Genomic DNA, 22,715 nt, shown 5'->3' with positions numbered 1-22,715 from the left:
CTCCAGCCGTAACAAACCATCATACATGATATTCCAAAGGTGTGGTCTGAGAATTGAGCCTTGCGCTGCACCAGCTGTGAGCCGTTTCCTTCTCTGACCATCTTCCGTGTCGTATAATAATGTACGGTCTTTCAAATAGTCTCGCAGTATATACATGAGATATTCTGGTAGCTTGAAAGTTTCTTTTAGAGCTTCCAAAATATCACTCCACCTTGCCGAGTTGAAAGCATTTTTAACATCTAGAGTCACAAGAAGCGTCAGCTTTCTAGAGTAATGATTACCCATTTGAGCTCGTTCTGCTGTCTTCACCACTTCTTTCACGGCATCTAGAGTTCAGTGACCTCTGCGAAATCCATGTTGTTGGTCAGATAGGTCGCCAGCTAATCGGACTGCTGCTAGTATTCTCGGTTGTAATAGCTTCTCTAAACCTTTCCCAGCAGTGTCCAGCATACATAGAGGTCTGTAACCCCCAGTTTTCCCTTTACTGATCAGAACCAGTCTAGCTATCTTCCAACGAAAGCTAAAAATTCCCGCTTTCAAACAATGGTTATACATTCTCAACAGCAGTTGAGGACATAATTCGACTGCCACCTTTAGTACTTCTGCTGGAATACCATCTGGTCCACGGGCTTTCTTATTTCTAAGGGAATTAATTGCTGTTATCAGTTCTTCAGTTGTAAAAGGTGGTACATTAACTAGTTCTTTCTCGGCCTCATCATCAATCCTCTCTGCATGATCAGGGAATAGTGTGTGTACTATTTCTTCCATTGTGCGTGCATCCATGATAGGGCTTGACAACATCCCAAATTTCTTCATAATGATTTTATACCCTAATCCCCATGGATTTTCATCCACTTCCTTAGACATTTCCCACCACTTGTCGGCTTTACTCTTTTTAATTGTATTTCGCAGTCTTTTCTTCATAGTCTTATACTCTACTGAGAGAGCTTCATCGTTATGTCGTGCTCTTTGTGTCCTTCGTCTGAGTCGCAGGCATTGTTTCCTCAACTCAGCAATTTCTTCATTCCACCAATATGCTGGACGCTTGCCTCTCCGTTGTTTTATTCTGGTCATTGATGCGTCACATGCTTGCTGAAGGAGTCTCATGGTGTGTTCCATGCATTTATTAGCAATTATGCTTCTATTGCCTCCGTGACAAGTATCCGGCATAGAGTCCATTCCATTTAGTATTACTTCATGAAATATTTCTCTATCCATAGTAGCTATGTTCCATCTTTCTGGCTTGCGCGTGGTAATCCTTAGATGCGGAGTCTTGAAGTACACGAAAAGTGATATACTGGTGATCGCTTCCAGTATATTCTTCAATTACTCGCCATTCAGTTATCCTAGACGCAATGTTTTCAGAAGCGAAGGTTATGTCTGGTATAGTTCCCTGACATCCTGGTCGCCGAAAGGTTGTCACATTTCCAACATTGAGAACCATTAATCCCAATCTGGCGGCCATCTCCATTGTACGTCTCCCTCTAGAATCTGTTTGAGGCATGTTCCATTCAACTGCTTGAGCATTAAAATCACCAGCAACAACTAGGTTAGTAATGTTCATCCCTTGCAGAGTATCTTCAAGCCCATCTAGTTTTGTCTGGAAGTCAGAAATAGCCTCATTAGGGGTAAAATAACAGCTGACAAAAATTACCTTCTCAACTTGGACCCAGACAAACCCATCCCCGCATCCTTGATTTATAACTGAATATTTTCCAAGGTCTGGCACCCATATCGCAGCTGTCCCTAGATTGTCTGAAAACCAGCCTGGTTGATCTCTGTCTTGATATTGTTCGCTAAGAATCAAGATGTCTGCTCCTATCTCATAGGTCATTTGCGTCAATAGATCATTGGCAGTTAGACTCCTGTGTATATTGGCTTGAAGGATCTGTACCATTCACCACTGCTCTTTGGCCTTTTCTAGTGCTTCACGAAACACAATACACTTTCCCGAGCCAAGAGCATGATGTCGTTTTGACTCTTCAACGCCCATATCTGTGCAAATTATGCATCGTGGACTCGCTTTGCATCCTACTGCCTTGTGACCAGCTTCCCCGCACTTAAAGCAGAGTTTACTTCTGTCCAATCCTTTACAGTTTCGTGCTTGATGCCCATATGACAGACATCTAAAGCACCGAGGAATTACGGCCCACCGTCTTACTCCGCAGTATAGCCAGCCTACTTTAATTTTGCCTATATCTAACAGCTTTCATGCCTCGCTATCTTCTATCTCCACAATGGCGAGTTTTTGTCCCCTGCTGTTCGGATTTGTGATTGAGACCTTCAATTCTTGATTAGGATTTTCTAATTCTCGTCTTACAGCCTCCTCTACGTCGGAAATAGTGGTGGTACAGTCCATATCCCGAATTTCCAATGTAGTTTTAGGCGTCAAAACCTTTAATTCGCCATCGTGTCCAAGAGCACCTTTAAGTGCTCTATTAAAATTTTCTCTATTCTCCTTTTCCGTGGCCTTATTAAATTCAAGAAGAACCGCTCCAGATACAGTTTTCCTGATCGATCTAATACCAGCGCCACTATCTTCCGGCTCCACCTTACTGCGGATATCCTTCACAACATCTGCAAAAGTCTTGCCATTCATCGGTTTAATAAGTACGGTTTCAGGGCGGCTTCTTATAGTAGAACGTTTCCGTTGCTCATTCTTTTTAACAGTTTCAGATACCGGTACTGATTCAGGTTGAGTACCTTCATCTTCATCTGTCTTCTCCTGCCTCTGTTCTCTCTTCTTCTTCTTGGATAACGCTGTTTCCCATTTATCCTGTTCTACGTTTCTGTTTGTGGTGCTATGTTCTACTTTCCCTTGAACGGGCAATTCGTTTAGCATTAATGCTCTAGTTGCTTTCCAAGCTTTTCTGTGCGTAGATCCCGCATCTAGAGCTTCCTCCAATTTCTTTAAACCTTGCTGAATTTCCATCTTCATATTTTTCTGCTGAATTGCAAGAATACTTTTCAACAGGCCCCTGGCGATTTCCAGTTGTTCTTCCTCTTTTAACATATCCTCCGTAATCTGTTGAGTTATATCAAGCCTCAAATTCGTTTTCGCATTCTGCTCAATACTACTATTGCATGTATCGTGTGCGCTTCACGTCCGTGATATTGTGGCCATGTTCCACAGATGCTGGATTCAAATCCACAGAATCACCCTGGAATCCAGCCCCCGACATCGTGCCATATAGGGAGTCCAGCTGGCCGTGACTCAGATCGCAGAGAAATATCTATTCTCTGTTATTTTCTATGACGAAACTAGGTAACCTAAAAACGCAATTTCACTAACACACAATATCAATATCTTAAACTTTACACCCACTACCGTAGTTTATCCTATTAAATATTGAAGCACATATATTAAATATTACTTATACTCACTTTCCATGTCAATATATGGGAGATAATAATAATAATAATAATAATAATAATAATAATAATAATAATAATAATAATAATAATAATAATAATAATATTACACGCAAACACAGGGTTCACTTCTACAGTCACTTACAATGGATGGACGACTCTCAATGGACAAAACGCATTTTTAACAATTTTGACTCGGAACCAAAAACAACAAGTCACTAGTATGTTAACGTCAAAAAAGACCTAGAAGAAATAGGCCTATGACCAGATGATGTGCACAGACGAGACCTTTACAGAACAAACATCGTGACTTTTGAGACTTTCCGAGATGAGAAATGGACAACTGGTGCAAAGTGGTCAGATGAACGCTGTGCTTGATGTAGCAAGTTAATGAAAACCTGGATCAGTCGAAAATTGAGTAAATGCCAGAATGTATAATGAAACTTATTGTAGTCCATTGTCGTCAGATTAGCAAATAATAAATGATGATGATAATAATAATAATAATCATAATCATCATTCAAGTGAATGGCTTTCTTTGTGCCCAGTTGCGCAGCACTATCAGTGGCAAAATTTGCAGCAGTGGCTCACTGTTACACATTCCCCCATATCAACTATTACTGTACATTATGTCACCGTTTATTACAACGTGGGCTCTGTGCACATCATTTGTTCCACAGACTACCTCTAATACCCCCAGCACATCATTGACATTTTGTCATTCTTCTGTTTACAACAAATTTTAAAGCACTTAATACTTACAAAAAAGTAATTTTTGTTTTGGGAATCAAATTGCTTTTACAAAAGGAAAGGAAAATTGATATGCTTAAAATCAATAACACATTTACTTATTAAATTTTCAATTTAAAGTTTGAAAACATTGCTTTCCTCCCCCTTACTATTTACATAGAAAGAACAACTGCATTTAAGTTTATAGATACACTTACGATATTATTATTTTATTTTTTTTCAAGCCTCTATGCTTGCTGTGTCGAGCACGGCGTTCATCCAACCACTTTGCACCAGTTGTCCATTTCAGGCTATTATCAGCCCTAGCTCTTACTTTTTCTGTTGTCATTGTAACAAATCTAAAAATTTAATTACAACTTCGCTCTTTATCTCTAACCACTTTATTTTCCATAATACAGGATCATATTGTCATAAAATACCAAATATATCTTTCTTACATATGTTGGAGATATGATGATGTTCAGTTTGTTCAAAGTTATTCTCACTATCGGAAAAGAAGCTTCAATCGCAACACAGAGTAAATTTTGCTTTTTAAATGTCAGTGAATAGGCTCTGTTCATTATAATTCATATTTATCCATCTCTGATTTATAGATTTGTGGTGATTTTTAATCACTGAGGAGAAATCTTCAACCCAGAAACATTCTTGTAACCTTAATGTTATCTATTGCGTGTTTCGTCTTCTCAGCTTCAGATCTTCAGACCCAGCATGTTTGGAAACACACTACAGGAAGTAATGGCCCTTCAAAAGGAACGTTTCCCTCATCGTAAATTGCCTTGGGTTCAGACTACGCTATCAGAAGAAGTACTAAAGCTCCAGGGTGCACAGACCGAGGGCATATTCAGGTAATTAAAGTACTGTATAATAACTGTTTACAGTGTACTTTTATGACAATCTCTTTAAATGTTTAAACCTATTCAATTCCAATTTTAAGAATGAAAACACTGCTTTGCTTTCAACCCCGTCCATTTGCCTGGAAAGAACCTACATCTAAATTTATATATTAAAGGTTAGTAACATAATGTTAATTTAGACAAAGTCTGTGGCCCAGAATCATATTTATATTACAAAACCCACTTCTCGCAACATAGATTAAATTTTTCCTTTTAAATGTCAGTGAATAGGCTCTATTCATTATAATTCATATTTAATTTTTCTATCCCTAATTTATAGATTTGTGGTGATCCTTAATCACTGAGGAGAAATCTTCAGCCCAGAAACATTCTCATAACCTTAATTATCTATTATGTGTTTCCTCTTCTCAGTTTCAGATCTTCAAACTGGTCAAAAACTGGATGAATACAATAATCACTGTACTCACACCTTTATTTGAAGGTAAAAATTCAAACCAAGGCCAAACAGAACAACTACAGAGACTCCCACGTGATAAATTATGGTTGCAAAACTTTGTTTCCTTACTCTCCCCACAGTTGACTATGGATAAAAGTTGTGATTTAGAGGGTTGGTTCGTATTATCATCTTAATTGTTCTTATTTATTTATCTGAGTCCAAAATCACCACAGTATATTTACAACTAAAGTGCCTAGTTGTAACGAAACACTAACTTATTAATTGTTCTGATCCCCTTTTATCACCGCTAGTGATCATTGGATGTCATTTTTCCTGCTTCTTCTAGTGCCGCATCCGTCATTGGACATTGGTGATCATTTTGGCTATCTTTTGTCAGTGGCTGTGCAGAATAGTGAAATAGTTGATTGTCAGAACCACCATCACAGGTTCTCGAGCCAAGACGTGCAGGGTCTCTCAGGACTTCTCTTCCCCTTGATCTCCCCTTGTATTATTATTTGCAGAGGGTGTAAGTCTCTGGGTACCTCATGATATGATGAAAGTAAGAGAGTTTCTTGATCTGAACAGCCCTACACATATCTTTTTCATTACATATCCTGGTCAGTGCCTCCTCATTGTCTATTTTGTCTACCCAGCTGATACAAAGCATGCGACGGTAGACTCACAGTTCAAACACTTCCAATCTGCTCATGGTGGCTTTTGTCATAGTTCAGGACTCTACTCCATACACTACGATGTAGAACTCATAGCACTGTGCTGTCCTAACCCAAAACTGTAATAGTAGTCTCTGCTGCAGAGCACTTGATGGAGGCTTGTAAATGCTGCCCTTACCTTCTCTCAATGCGGGACTTAATTTCTTTTAAAGTCTAATCAATGGATAAATTTTAAAAATTTAATTATTATTACATTTTGTTTCATCTCATACCATTAGGGGCCGATGTCCTAGATATTAGGCCCCTTTACACAAGGATCATCATCATCGTCATCATCATCATAATTTCTTGTGAATGGTCCCAGTGTTTGTTGACGATGCTGCCTACAAACATGATTTTCTCGACCCTCTGCATCAGAACTCCGTTGACTCACAGACCGGGATCTACAACAAGGCCCTTGCTGACAATCATGTATTTGGTCGTCTATAAGTTCAAGTTTAAACCGAGGTTTTCGTCTCAACCACTTTCGACAAGTTTGTTGCATATTTTCTGCGCTGCTGGCCACCATGAAATTAAAATAGTGCTCTAAAGTCCTTGGATGCATTGCATCATGTTATTGCTTCTTGTTAAAATATGTTGATGGGTATTGTCAAAAATGGCACATGAAGATATGATTAATAGCTGGCAGTTCTTAGAATGCAGCTGGTAGAAATTCGCAATTCAATGCGGTGTCCATGCACATACTTCATCCTTTTATTACCTTTTAATATCATTTGTGTTTTTGCATTTGTTTTAGTCATTATATGTATTTGTAGAATTTTATATTATGGCTGATGATGGTCAGCCAAGGCCGAAACTAGTTCCAAGTTTAAAAAATGTAAACATTGCATAATATAGTATTGAAAAGGTGGACCATTAAAATATAAGTTTAATTATTATTGCGATCACAATTCTATACGGATCAAAACCATGAAGTTTATTTGAATTGGTTGGAGCTAAAGGGTAATAAGTCACAATATGTCTTTTTTATTTTTCTAAGCGAAACATATAACCAATGTGATGCACTTCGAACGGTGAAAGAAGGAATCAAGTCAGACTTCTCCCTCTTGCCTGAATCATATACCATAAATTGTTATATGGTGAAAGAAAGAACTAACTCTTTGAGTTGATTCCTTATAGTGCCGTATCTTGAATCTAATGTTGGCACCACCGACATGCACGAACTTCATTTCTTTGTCTGCAACTCCTCAGCAATTTTGCGCTATAATATTGTCATTGTTTACATTGTTAAAACGTGGAAGATAGGTTTGTCATGTCGCCAAAACGGAAAAGGAACGACGCTTCCCATAAAAAGAATATAATGAAACGTGCTATAGTGAAAGGTTTAAAGTACACAAATCATCGTGGAAATGTTGTGAATGAAAAGACAATAGGAGACGACTGCAGGTAAGTAGTTTGATTAGTTTATCACACCATGGTTTGTCACTAAGGCATATTTCCGGTAATGAATACAGTGCACTATTTCAGCATGGTTAGTATTTTTACGAATCTTGTTTCCAGATGTCGGAGGAAATGTTTCCAAACTATAGGTGATGATATGAAGAATGGTATTTTCACGACCTTTCACAATATGCCAGACAAAAGCATGCAGGGTCTCATCAAAGCTGTGCAAGTTAAACAGCGCAGACCTAGGGTAAAAGATGGCCTACAAGAAAGCAGACGCATGGCATGTTTTCAATATTTTGTTATGGATGGGGCGTTTAGGACAATGGTCTGTCATCAAGCTTTCTGTAGCTTACACGCTACAGGGACAAAACGAGTGTTTAATTTGACATGAAGTCTGCTTAAGAGTGAACAACCGATAGACAAGAGGGGTGGAACACCAGCTGTGAACAAGATTCCTGCAAATGTGACTCACAGCATTGATGAGCACATCAGATCATTCCCGGTGAAATCTCCGCATTATGCTGGGAAAGAAACGCAATACTTAGATGCCAGATTGGATGTTAAACAAATGCATGAAATGTACTGCACTACACACCCAGAAACTAAAGTCAAATATGACTTTTACAGACAGTACTTCTGTAATAATTTTAATTATGGTTTTGGAAGACCGCAAATACACACATGTTCATTTTGTAAAGAGCTTAATGCTAAAATAAAGAGTACTCGCTTAAATGACAATGTTAAATTAGCAGCCAAAGCAGATTTGGAAGTACATCTTCACCGGAGTCGGAAATTTTACAGTTCCCTTCACAGAATGAAGACCTTATGTAATGTGAACGATGGGGCATGTGCTTTGGCTTTCGATTTCATGCAGAATCTTCCACTCCCTAACATTCCTGTGCAAGATATATTCTATTTGCGGCAACTCTGGGTGAATATTTTCAATGTGCATGATATTAAGACGGACCAATCTGTAATTTACCTGTATCATGAAGGAGAAGGGATAAAGGGTGCTAACGAAGTTTGTTCATTCCTGTCGCATTACTTTGAAAATTATGTGCCCAAACATATTAAACATATCAACTTATTCTCTGATGGCTGTCCATGTCAGAATAAGAACCACATGATGATCAGAATGTGCATGGCCTTGACAGCCGATGGGAGATTCCAATCCATTGTCCATAGATTTCGTGAGCGTGGGCATTCGTTTTTGCTGTGCGACAGGAATTTCATAGTATTCAAAAAGAAGATTTAAAAAAGTGATCGAATTTACACTCCAATGGAATACGTAGAGATATTAGCAAATAGCAAGAAAAACATAGTTCATATGGTGAAAACAGAAGAAATACTTAACTTCGATAATTGATGGCCGCTCTTCTTTAAGAAAACTGTACCGTCTGTGCAAACTAAAAATCTGCAGAGAAACCAGAAACAGCAATTCACACCAGCAAGCTTTAAACAGTTTACGTATAAAACTGAAATAGTAGGGGTAGTTGAAGCAGCAATCTACATCAACTCTCCCGTTAAACATACATTCTTCTTAGGGAAACCAAAACTTTTTTCAGGGATAACTATGCCAAACATCAAAGCCTATGATGATAAAATTCCCATTAAGGCAAACAAACTTGACGGCATAAAAAAGGTGGTGAAATATGTTAGCCATGATACTAGATTCTTCTATGGTGAACTATTGGAGTGGCCAAGACTGGTGTACTCGACAGGATTGCATAAATAGTTGTTGAGTATGGCATCAAAGTAGTGATAGTGCATTATACAGTGTTTGTATTCTCATAAACATCATTCAAGACTAAATCTACATTTCATAATGTTTCCGAATATCCATTCCAATGGTCATTTAATTTATACAGAGCTAAAAGGCACTAAGTCCGGAAATTGTTAATGTTTATTTCTCAACTGTGTATAGCAATTTACTGTCAACATTTGTCTCAGTGAAGTGTCTTTTCATTATCTATTACATAGAAATATTCTGATACAAATATATAAAACAGTTTAAACAGTGGAATGTTTTTTGCTTCTCCTGAAAAGTTGTAAAAATTGACTTATTATTCTTTAGCTCCGTCCGATTCATTTATATCCTACGATTAGGTCTCTTTGTCAGGCTTGATGTAAGTGTGATAAACTGATATAACTTGAAAACAATATTCTCTCACCCATGGGTAAATAATGCTAGCATCGAGCTTGAATTATTATTATTATTATTATTATTATTATTATTATTATTATTATTATTATTATTATTATTAATATTATTATTATTAATTTACGTAGTCGGATGATTGCATTGTTTGTGAGGTTATGTCATGAAACTTGTACTGTATCTAGACATTTATATGAGTTTAGTTAATGCAAAAACCTGTATATAATTTATTATTACCTGTGTATATGATTTGTAATCCACTACAGTATTGTGTAACACACTGTAACATCAAGGATGGCACTAGGTCAGACGAGAATTATGGAGAATATTCTGTACATTATATCTATGCATTAAGCACTCTAGAATTTACAAGAAGGTATTTTGTAACATATCTTTTTAGAAGCCTGGCCAGGCACCTGTATAAGGAGGTAGTCGTGATGGTAGAGACGTGTTATTGCTTAGTTGGAGTTATGGTTTAACAGCAGTTGTACTTGTGACCTCGTGGCCGACATGTTTGTAAACAGTCAGCAGTCAATTGTTTTAAGGTTGTAATCTCCAAGTAGAAATATAGTTTCAGCTCTATCCGGTATGGAAAAACAACAAAATATCTATCAGGACCAAACTTCGCATTTTCCGAAGTAATGTCAAGGCTGTTCTACCATATGGGTCCGAGACCTGGAAAGTGATTAAAGTGATTACATCCAAGTTGCAGACTTTTGTCAACCGCTGTTTAAAGAAGATTTTAAACATCTACTGGCTGGAAGTAATCTCCAGTCATGAACTATGGAGAGGGACCGGTAAAACCGAGATGGCCATACAGATAAAGCGGCGAAAATGGAAATGGATAGGGCATACGTTGAGGAAAGGGAATGTAGCCATTGAGAGAGAGGCACTGGATTGGAACCCGCAGGGTAAAAGGAGGAGAGGAAGGCCCGAACAAACGTGGCGAAGATCTGTACACATGGAGGAAATGGAAGGAGGCAAGACCTGGAGAGAGGTGAAGAGGTTGGCTGGCAACAGGATCAGATGGAGATGCTTTGTTGATGCCCTATGTTCCACAAGGAACAACAGGAATTAAGTCTAGTAAGTCAATCTCCATGTGGCATGTGCTTAGTGATAGGCAGTTGTTAAAATGGTGGTTTGTTGATGTTTTCAAAGTGAAGTGTTCGTTTGTGACGGCAGTGATCAAGGTTATGTGTATTTCATTTGTAAATAATTGTGAATAAATCCTTGTATGCAAGTTGACAGCATTTTGTGTGCATCTTTGTGGATACAGCAGGCTCATGAACATTGACTACAACCAGTCGTGAGGAAGTTCTGCAGTCTCGTAAATCTTCCATCCTCTTCATCTCTTGGATGGTGCTATGCAGATTGCAAGCTTCAAACAAACAGCAGACATTCCACTTCACCATTTTAATGGGATTATCTTTCCCTAATCTAAGTTAATGCTGTATATGCAGTATGAGAAATTCTTCACACCCCTGCCACATTTAAGGATCGCCCGTTTAGTTTTACTGCCATAATGATTATCCTGAGAACTTCATAATGCATGGCCTTCTGCATCGCAGTGTGTCACCCATTCCGCTGCTCTAACTCAGCGTTACTCTCCCTGGTCCTGAGCCCTTTTGGCTATACTTAGTCTACATAGTTACAAATCTACACTACTTTTTTTCACTGTGCAATGACCTGAAAAGCCTTGTAATTTGCTTGAACTGTTCATTCAAGTTTCTGCAGATCAACAGATGATGTGCGTTCTTTCTCTATCCACAGTCATATACTCTGTTGTCTGTGTAGCCCCCACATCTTCAGATTTATTTTGCATCACTGATCATCTGTCAGGCAGCTCAGTTGACCAGTCTGCCTATGCCCAGCCACCTCATGAATTTTCTTGTCCAGATGGAATATATCATGGTGCTTATTTAGGTCATCAATCTTTCCTGATATCTCGTCTGATCCGTATATTGAGTTCTCCATATCTACTCGGATCTAGGTGTTTATATTGATGTCTCATCTGCATGAGGGCCAGAGTGGCATTCATCCACAGTTTCTTTTAAAATGATTTCCGACGTTGAGTGTGGTGTGTGCGATATCCATAATGCAGTTTTTTTAATTAAGTCTATATGTCCTCCACAGTATCTGTGTCTCCCTTGATGTCATATTGTTTTTTTAGTGACCTCCTACTTCTTCTCATCATCACAGAGTGTTTTGATGTCCAGTCTGTCGGGTACTTTTATCCTCTGTACTTCCTTCAGTCGTGGCGTATAGTGACACAAAGCAGTTTGTGGTCAGATGGGATGTCTGCGCCCAGCATGATTTTAATGGCTTTCACTGCATTCTGGAACCTTTTCCTGAACATGAAATAATCTATTTGATTTCTAACTACTCTTTGTGGCTTGTCTGCTGTGGACTTCCAAGTGTAAAAGCAATTTAAAGAAGGTGTTAATGATTGCCAGATAATGCTAGACACAAAATTGGACAAGCCTGTCCCCCTGTTTCTTCCTATTTCCCAACCCAAAACCTCCAGCTACTTCACTGTCTTTTCCTTCTCTGACTTTTGCATTATTGCTCCCCGTTAGTATGACTTTGATGTTTTCTTGAGTGATTTGACAGGTTTTTCTAGGTCATTGTAAGAAGGACTAGATCAAGTCCTTGTTGATTTCAGCTCTGGGTGTGTAGACCTATATAACATAGACATCCACCGGCATTGCGCTGATTTGGGCCATGATGATCTGGTCATTGTAGGGCAGTACTATCTTGATGGCCTAGTCCGTTTCGTTGTTCATGATAAGCGCAATTTCATTGTGGTGCTGTCTGCTGTCTACCCCACAGTAGTAAACGGTGTGCTCATCCACTAGGCATTTTATTGAGCCCGTACACTTCATTTCACCGATACCGAGTATTTCAGTGTCCAGCCTCTTCATCTCTTGGATGGTGTTGTGCAGTTTGCCAACTTCAAACAAGCTACGGACATTGCACGCCACCATTTTGATGGGATATTCTTTCCTTAATCTGATATGTGTAGTACAGGATATTCTTCGCACCCCTGCCCATTCTCGGGCACATTGTTTAGTTTTACTGCCATAAAGTTTATCCAGGGAACTTCATAATGCAGTGGTTTTCTGTGGCCTTCTGCATTGCACTACGTCACCCTTTCCACTGCTCTAGCTCACCGTGACGCTCTCTGGTCCTGAGGCCTATTGGCTATACATAGTCTACACAGTTACAAATCTACACTCTACTTTTTCACTGTGCAATGACCTGAAGAGTCTTATCATTTGCTTGAACTGTTCATTCAAGTTTCTGTAGATCAACAGACGATGTGCATTCTTTCTAAATCTACTGGTATATTCTTTGTCTGTGTAGCCCCCACATCTTCAGATTCATTTTGCATCACTGGTCCATTTTGTTGTTCATGATAAGCGCAACTCCATTGTGATTCTGTCTGCTGTCTTCCCCACAGTAGTAAACTGTGTGCTCATCCACTAGGCACTTAACCGAGACCAGCCACATCATTTCACTATTACCGAGTACTTCAGTGCCCAGCTTCTTCATCTCTTGGATGGTGTTGTGCAGTTTGCCAGGATTGCACTGAAATATGCAGTTGATGTCATCGTGCTTCAAGAAACACACACAGCAGATGAACTACAGTTACAGTGTAGGGGGAAAATTCCAGGCTTTAAATTGATAGCATCTATCATCAAAATTACGGCCTTGCAACTTATGTCAGGAATTATATAACAAATTACCAGTTACTATCAATAAACTCTGAAAATGACAATTTTTTTAATGCTAAAGATCTGCTTACCTTTCAAATCAATCAGCTCGCGCTGGTCTCGAAGCTACACCCCAGATCTTTGTGTCACAAATCAGCTTCATAATTCACACAATCAAGTTAGACGTACAGTGCTCAACGATTTCCCACATAGTCAATGCAGGCCTGTTCTCTTGGAGGTTGGGATGTCTATACCTGTTGTTCGATCACATCCTAAACCGAGGTGGAACTTCAAGAAAGCCAACTGGACTGAATATGCAAAGCAAACAGACTCCAATATAAGATGGATCAAACCAACATACAACAAATGCAGAAGATTTGTAGAGGTTATGAAAGGTGCAGCTAGACGATGCATCCCAAGAGGTATAGTAAGGAGTACATCCCTGGCTGGCGTTCATTGAGTGAGGAATTACTAAGAGAATATGAAGAACATCCTAATTCCGACAATGCAGCTGGTCTCCCCCAATCCTTGGATGAGAGTCGAAGAAGGATCTGGCTTGAAAGGTTAAATCCCTAGATTACACCCATTCTAGCAGGAAGGCCTGGTCTATAATTAGGAAATTGGACTCTTCAAACCCTGCAACTAAAATATCATAAACAGCCATCAACCTGAATGTCCGACTCGTTGGCTTAATGGTCAGCGTACTGACCTTCGGTTCAGAGGGTCCCGGATTCGATTCCCGGCCGGGTCGGGGATTTTAACCTTCATTGGTTAATTCCAGTGGCTCGGGGGCTGAGTGTTTGTGCTGTCCCCAACATTCCTGCAACTCACACGCCACACATAACACTATTCTTCACCACAATAACACGCAGATGCCGCCCACCCTCATCGGAGGGTCTGCCTTACAAGGGCTGCAACTGGCTAGAAATAGCCACACGAAATTATATTATATCAACCTGAATGATTTAGCTAATCATCTAATATCAGTTTCCAAAAACACAAAAGACAAGCGGACCAAAAAGGATATCAAATTAAAGTTGAACATCAAGAAAAGAGCAGTGCCACAGTCTTCTGAATTCCCTACTCCATTCAAAGAAGAGGAAACTAAAGCGGCAATCAAAAGTATGAAACTTGGAAAAGCTGCAGGATTTGATGGAATTTATCCTGAAATTTTGGCTCATTGCAGACCAGCAACAGTGAAATGCTTAACCAACTTCTTCTCTAATATTCTGCAAATTGGAAACATCCCACCTTTGATGAAGAAAACAAAAATAATAGCCATACTGAAACCAAATAAAGATCCAACTAAAGCAGAAAACTGCCGTCCAATAGCTCTTCTAAGCATCACATATAAACTCCTTGAGTGACTGATCTACAGTAGAATTTATGAAACAATCAATAGCTACATTTCTATAGAGCAAGCAGGATTTAGACCTGGAAGAAGTTGTAATGATCAAGTACTGTCTCTCACCACGTATATCGAAAATGTATATGAGAGGAAATCAGTAAGCGTGGCTACCTTTCTGGATCTATCAACTGCCTATGATACTGTCTGGCGAGAAGGGTGTCCTTCTAAAATTTTTGAGTGTTATCCCATGTCGTAAACTGATGGCCTTACTTAGCAATATGCTTAGCAATTGGTACTTCCATATCAATGCTGATAATAACAGAAGAAGAGTGTTTAAATCAAATAATGATGTACCTCAAGGATCAGTTCTGACTCCCCTTCTTTTCAGTCTGTACATATACAACTTCCCAGACACATCTTCAAGAAAATTCGTTTATGCTGATGACATTTGTTTGGTGAGTCAGTGCTCCAACTTTTATGACGCTGAAACTACTTTAGCCACTGATCTGGAAGTCTTGGATTATACTTCAAGAAATGGTGCCTGCTCCTAAATCCTCAAAAAACAGTTATTTCTATATTCCACTTATGCAACAGACAGTCTAATTAACAAACCAACGATCAGATTCTGAGGTCAAGGTCTGCAGTACACCGAAATACTTGGGAATAACATTTGATAAAACTTCGACTTTCAAGCAACATCTCTCAAATGTAGCTGCTAAAGTTAAAACTAGAAGTAATATTCTTCAGAAACTTGCTGGTACATCATGGAGAGCCAATAATCATGTTCTAAGATCAACAGCATTAGTCTTATCATAGTCTGTTGCTGAATACTGCTGCCCCTCCTGGGTCAATAGTGTTCACACTAAGAACATTGGTATACAACTCAATCAGGCAATGCGCATTATCACGGGATGCATTTGGAGCACGAACACGCTATGGCTTCCTGTTCACAGCAACATTCCACTTCCAGTCCTAAGATGATCAGAAGCTCTCCTAAAGGTATAGAAAAACATTCAACAGAACCCCCAACTCCCCATCCATCAAGATATTACAAACACTGAACTGAAATCAAGGAAACCACCCTGGCATACAGCAACCGATCTTGAAAGAACCTCTTTTCATGTTAACAGTTTACGGAAAGCCCCGTAGGATCAGTCATCAGTAGTCAACAAACATCTAGTTGAGAACCCTTCTAAACGTGTACAAGGATTTGATCTTCCAAAGCGACAGTGGAGAATCATCAATCGGATAAGAACTGGACAAGGAAGATGTGGTTATCTATTGTGCAAATGGGGTTGACTAGCTCTACAAATTGTGATAGTGATGCCCCTTCTCAGTCAATCCACCACATTGTTGCTAACTGCCCAGTTCGTGCTTTCAAAGGAAAGCTCATGGACATTCACCACACATCGGATGAACCAGTTGATTGGGTCAAAAAACTAGACCTAGAGTTGTAGTATTGTATGGACTTATGACTATGCACATTTATCCTGAAAATGTACATACATTCATCATACGATAAATAAATAACAGGTTTTTTTTTTTTTTTTTTTTACAATTGTCACTGACAATGGGACAAGAAAGGGCTAGGAGTGGGAAGGAAGCAGCTGTGGCCTTAATTAAGGTACAGCCCCAGCATTTACCTGGTGTGAAAATGGGAAACAATAGAAAACCAGGGTTGCTGACAGCGGGGTTTGAACCCACTATCTCCCGAATGCAAGCTCACAGCTGTGAGCCCCTTACTGCACGGCCAACTTGGTCGGTATCTGTACATATTCTTACATTTCTCCCTAAAATTCATATGCCAGTTATGTTTGCCGTCATGTTACCCTTAGCTGACTTGTTTGTAAATTCAATTTCCTTCTAAGCTCTTTCAATCTCTCCATACTCCCGCAACCTTCCTAACTCTTCTTTCTAATCTGCACCTTCTTCTTAATCTCTTTATTTCCCTGTTATAATATAAGGGTTCTTACCACTTTTAAAGGTACATACCTGTTTTTGCACTCCTCAACAATTGCTTTAAACCCTTTCCATAGGCTGTTTAGATTTTTATTTACCATTTTCCATTGATCATAATTGCTTTTTTTTAAATGTTCCCATGCCTCTCTTATCAACCATATGGTACTGCTTAATAATCCCACTTTTACCGCATTTCTTTCTATCACGTGTACTTTTTAACTACAACAAAGACAGCTTCATGATCATTTATGCCATCTGTCATTTCAGTTTCTCATCTGAGCTCATCTGATCAACACCACGTTTAGGATATTTTTCCCTCTAGTTGGTTCTGCCACTTTCTGATTCAACTGTCCATCCCATATTAACTTAGTCACACCATTTGTTGGTGATGCTTTCTGTTTCTTTCCCTTCTTTCCCTTCCCGGTTAACAGATCACCTGCTATAATGATGTTCCTTTCTGTGTCATAAAAAAAAATTGATGTCATTTCCCACATCGCTGATTATTTTATCCAAATAATTCTGCATCAGCATCAGCCTTGCCAGGTGTATACACCCCAAAAACATCAAGTTGCTTATTATCTTTAGAAATAAGTCTTACACCTAGAATTTCATGTTTCTCATAATTTTTTTGTAGCTTACAAATTCTTCTTCCACCAGTATGAGTAATCCTGCTTGTATCATTGCTAACTTGTCTCCTGTCTCTACAATAAACTCTCCAGATCTGTGAGAACATTTCTGCATCCATGATGTCACTTTAAACTCATGATACAGTTTCTATTACAATATCTGATAAATATATATCAGTTAAATCACTTAATTCTATTCCTTTCTTTACAATACTTCTACAATTTGACACTAACAATTTTGTGTCATCCTTACTTGACTTCATGCTTCCTGTACTGTAATTACTGCTCCCTAGTCCACCCAGTTTCTTTGAATGTATCTCCCCATATCTTTTCCAAACAAACTTATATGTACCAGTGTGGTTCAAGTGAAGGCCATCTGAATATAGATCCCTATCTCCTACCTACCTATTAGGATTCATAAATCTCACTTGCAGTTTCCCACATATCCATTCCATAGTCTCATTTAAATCCCCAGTCACCCTCCAGTCAACATCCCTCGTATACAGTATCCCTCTGATAACAATCTCTGCTTCCTTAAACCTCTTCCATGCTGCCGTAACCAGATCTTGCGCATCCCCCAGTTTGTTAGTAAGTGTACCTATTTCTGCTTGCCTTATGTTATTGGTACCAACATGGAAAATTACAACCTTCTTGTCAGCCTTCTCCTTCCCTTCTATTTTCCTCAATATCTGTCCCCATTAATGCATGGCGTCCGAAAAATCAGACGTCATAAAAAAATAAAATGTGCAATATTTATGCGTGATTTTAAGCCCATAATACTTCCCTGTGCCTCAGAAAGGCTGTAGCTAACAGGAATCAAGAATACGTTATTCTTCAGCCTTACTATTCATTGTTGAATCACACTTATTGCAAGCATGGCAGCAAGATAGTACAAAGTTTGTGCAACATCCAAAATTTTTATTTATGAATTAAAAAATATTTCCCATAATTGTAAAATTTGGGATGATTCATATTGTTGACACTCCTGTGAATCTACCAACGCACAAAGATGTCAATTATGTCTTATTATTGAGGTGACAGACGTTTGTAAATATAGCTGTCCTGAAAATCGGATGCTATGCACAGGGTGTCCTATTGTCTCAAACATTTGTATTCCCTTACTAGTTTGATGGTGAGTGAAATATTGGAAGTTTTGGAGGATGAAACAACATTGGAGAGGAGCAGTACATCAAACCTCCTGATGACGGATGTGAAACGGATGATAACGACAGATGAGGATGAGGGTGATTTAAATTATCTTGGCAGAAAACTACTTCTGAGTAAATGTGAAGGACAAATTGCTTCAACAGAATATGAAGAAGGGAAGGCTAGGTCCTATAAAAGTCAAAATCTTGCTGAAGGATATACAGATGGAACTTTAAAACCAGAAAAACTGAGCATAAGGAAGCTGTCATGCGATAATAAAAGGAGTCATGCATAAGATTGGGCCAGTACCTCCGTTTCTGATATACCTGATAGAAAACTCAAAAGCATTAATAGGTTGAATTATAACACACAAGAAGTAACCCTAAAGTGGACAAGATCATAACCACTATTACAATCTACGGTGTTTCTGTCCCCCCCTCCCCCTTCTCCAAATCAGATGGTGTGCAAAACTGAAATTCTGCTAGTCTTCTTTCTCTGCCAGTGGCTATAGGATAACTTTCCAAGTGTATACAGCAATATAAAATGAAAAGCTGAAAGAATTTAGTCTTGGTGGAAATGTAGTCCTACTTCTCATTGATGCAGGTGGAACGGAATAAAACGGGGGTCATACAATATTCTTTGACTTAACATCGCTGAAATAGCTAAGATATATGGCTTCAAAGGGAGTAATTGCAACAGGAACATTTCTAGAAAATCCAACGGAGAAGTGGCCCCTTCGAAAAACGGGGGTCATATGACTACAGGAATTGTGGTGGTGCATTGCTGATGCCCTGGAATGACAACAGTGTTGTCACTGCTGGTACAAACTACAAACAGATGGAGATAAGCGATGTACTGAAGTAGTCTCACATAAAAAAATGCTAAGTGTCTGTACCACAATGAAAGCTGTTCAAGTCCTAAAATAATGGCATCCAAAGAGTGGATCAGCTTGACCAATTTTGACTTCACCCAAAATGAATCTGTGGATATCATAAGCAGTAAATACATAAATGTAAATAGAGTAGCGTATATAGAATTGTGATAAGTCTGTAGTGGAAATTGTAGGTCCACTTTACAGTGTAAATTGGATAAAGTAACACTGCCTAGCTTGCAACATTATTGTACATTGTAATGCTGAGTAACTAGTGTTGTTGTACTGACCCAAGTGCATAGCATCCGATATATATCGGATGGCCTGTGTAAATAAAGCTATCACTTGTATGAACATTCTGATTGTTGGAACATATTTCTGTGATTCTTAAGAGTAGAAATGTGTAGATAAATAGAAATAAAACACAAAAAGTAACTTTATGCACTAATGGGTTAAACTAATTCGTGGATAAGACATTACCCTGATTCCCATTCCTGTGCACACTTTACCCACATGCCTGACAATTGAATCAGCCATGACCAGAGCCTCAACCCCACCCTCTTTATTAAATCCCCTTCTCTCCTGGTCTCTTTCAACTTCCCTGATGCCTGCAGAATTTACTTCCTCTTCCCTGCTCTCTCTCTCACTACCCTGTTCCATTTCCCTCTTCCTATCCTCTACTCTATGTTTCCCTTTCCTATTGTTCCCTTTACTCGTGCCCTGCTCCATGTCTCTAATACTTCCCTGATCTCTGTCTTTCCTCTGCTGATCTACCTGCAGTGACTTATAACGATTCCTCTCCATATAATGTCACGCTAAACACAAAAGTCTTCAAAAACATTTTCCTCCTTCAGTACTGTGTCCAAATAATTCAGTAATTCTTCTACTGCTGGTTTTTCCATTGCTATCCAGTGCTCTCGGGTGATATATTGCTGCAGACTCAGATAAATATCATTAGCAAATCTCAGAATTTTTAATTCTTCTTTTTGATTTGTGATTTCCAAATTCATGTTGATTTCCTTTTTTCTGTATAAAGATTAAAAAAAGAAGAAAGACACACTGCAGCTGTGTCTGGATAGTGGCTCTTTTTTTCATTTTTTATAACACTCAATACTTACCACTGCTGTTTGATGTCTGTATAGATTGTAGATAACCCTTCTCTTTTAATATTTGATTCTGATCACGTTCAGAATTGTTGGTCCAGTCAATGTTATTGGAGGCCTTTCAGGCTTGCCCCTAATTCCTGCAATAAATCCACAGCCAAACAGATCTCCCAAGTCTGTTTCAACTTGTCCCTCCATTCTTCTGTGAATACACATTGAAATATGACAAGTGCAAGATACTGTATTAAACTAATGTTGCAGTAGTTGTCACACCTTTTTTTTAGGAATAGGAGTATATGATCATCTTTTTAAAATCGGATAACACTTCTCTGCATCATAGTACCCATTTTGTGAAACATTATTGGTGGAGACCTGCAGAAATATTTTTCCTTACTTAGGTTGCTATGTCTAGAGGAGGTTCTATGCTACACAATAGAACTACTATGAGGGTTGTACCACATGAGTCCACTGTACGTATTACAAACTATATTTGAGTCTGGTACTGTCTCACACAGCCAGCAAACTCATGCTACTAACACGCATTTTGTTAACATGAAGTGTTTGAGACAGAAATAAGTCATCTCCTTAATGATTGAGATACTACCTTGGAGAAAGATATCGAGGGGCGTTCGTTATATATTCCCAAAGCAGTGTATAATGTAAAGAAGAAGAGGGGTTTAATTTTTCCTCAATAAAGCAAATGCATGGGCAGCAAAACCTATGGGCAAGAGAGAGACTACTATCAGCAATATTGCCTGAGAGTGTGGTTGCTGCAACGGGTAACACAGTAAAACCTCAATGAGACATTTCTGCAGGGGACAAGAAAAAGGATCGTGTTATGCGAGAAAACGTACTACTGAATATACAAATAAACACTATCCAACAGGGATATGGAAACACTAGATACAAATTTTTCCGACATGAAGGCATTTTGCGTCGTGTGTCCGCAGGTACAATGAAAACTACTGTATATCTACAATTTCTGAAGATGAGAGGTTAGTATTAAAAGGTGCAAAAAACACGAGAGAACAAATATGAAAAACCTTTTCTGCTGGGGCCGGCCCCACGGTGTAGGGGTAGTGTGCCTGCCTCTTACCCGGAGGCCCCAGGTTCGATTCCCGGCCAGGTCAGGGATTTTTACCTGCATCTGAGGGCTGGTTCAAGGTCCACTCAGCCTACGTGATTACAATTGAGGAGCTGTTTGACGGTGAGGTGGCGGCCCCGGTCTAGAAAGCCAAGAATAATATCTGAGAGGATCCATCCATCGTGCTGACCACACTACACCTCATAATCTACAGACCTTCGAGCTGAGCACTGGTCTCTTGGTAGGCCATGGCCTTTCAAGGCTGTTGCACCATGGGGTTTGTTTTTTTGTTTTTTTCTCTCAGTAAAGCAAATGCATGGGTATAACAACAGTGCACTGAAAGATGTGAAAAACACCAGACAGCAAATATGAAAACATTTGCAGGGGGGCCCATAAAAATATCAGAGGATTATTGCAGAATAAATGTTAGTAGAAGTGTTTTATTTCAGACAGTGGGTTATTAAACATTATTTTCTGGTCACACTCTTAGACAATGAATTGGAGGTTACATTCGACCATCTGCGACTGTGAGGAATGACTTTGGCTGCCATTTTGAATCTGACTAAACTTCGATCAACTTGAGTGATCGCGAGTCGAAATTCAAAGGTGTGAATTTCAACATTCACATCACCTCTGCTTGCTTAAAGATGCAGATTTCACTTTCTGACAGATTTTAATTTTGTTTTCATTAGTAAGGAATTTGGCAAATTTTTCTGTATCCATAACTAGGCCATCCCAAGACAAATATGCACCATGCTAGTCAACTTCACACGATTATGTTTCTAATCCAGATACAGGCTATCACGCAGCAAATATTCGCTACCCTTCACAGTACCACTCAAGACAAAATAAATTTCTAACTTCTGAATGGAATGCGAAATACACGCAGAAATAGGCTCACTGTGTTATTCAGCATTCTCGCTGCTAACCAGCAAGCAAAACTGAACATTCCTGAGGCTTATGGCTTGCTTCCCACAAGGTGCAACTTATAGAAATATGTAAATTGCAAGTCCACCTTTGTCAATACACAAATGTTGTATTTGTGTGTTGAATAAGATGGAATTATGAGAAATGATGCAGAAGAGAGTTTATTGATAAATGAGGATGATCCAGGAATGGAGAGTGATATTGCAATGGCAGAGGTGGGAATGACTGTTAAACAAATGAAAACAGGAAAA

The 22,715-nt window shown here is 39.0% G+C and overlaps 1 protein-coding gene across 1 annotated transcript in view; it reads left to right on the top strand.

Moving 5' to 3' along the window:
- Nucleotides 1-22,715, top strand: part of RhoGAP93B (MyTH4 and RhoGAP_KIAA1688 domain-containing protein RhoGAP93B) — a 435,660-nt gene that overhangs the window by 388,141 nt on the left and 24,804 nt on the right. The window contains exon 15 of the mRNA XM_067151129.2: nt 4,810-4,967. Within this exon, the coding sequence (XP_067007230.2) occupies nt 4,810-4,967 (158 nt within the window). The remainder of the gene's footprint in view (nt 1-4,809; nt 4,968-22,715) is intronic.

The sequence above is a fragment of the Anabrus simplex genome, chromosome 1 (genome assembly GCF_040414725.1).
Source record: "Anabrus simplex isolate iqAnaSimp1 chromosome 1, ASM4041472v1, whole genome shotgun sequence".
Lineage (NCBI taxonomy): Eukaryota > Metazoa > Arthropoda > Insecta > Orthoptera > Tettigoniidae > Anabrus > Anabrus simplex.
Note: the sequence above shows the minus strand (reverse complement) of the source record. Positions and strands in the feature narration are given on the sequence as shown.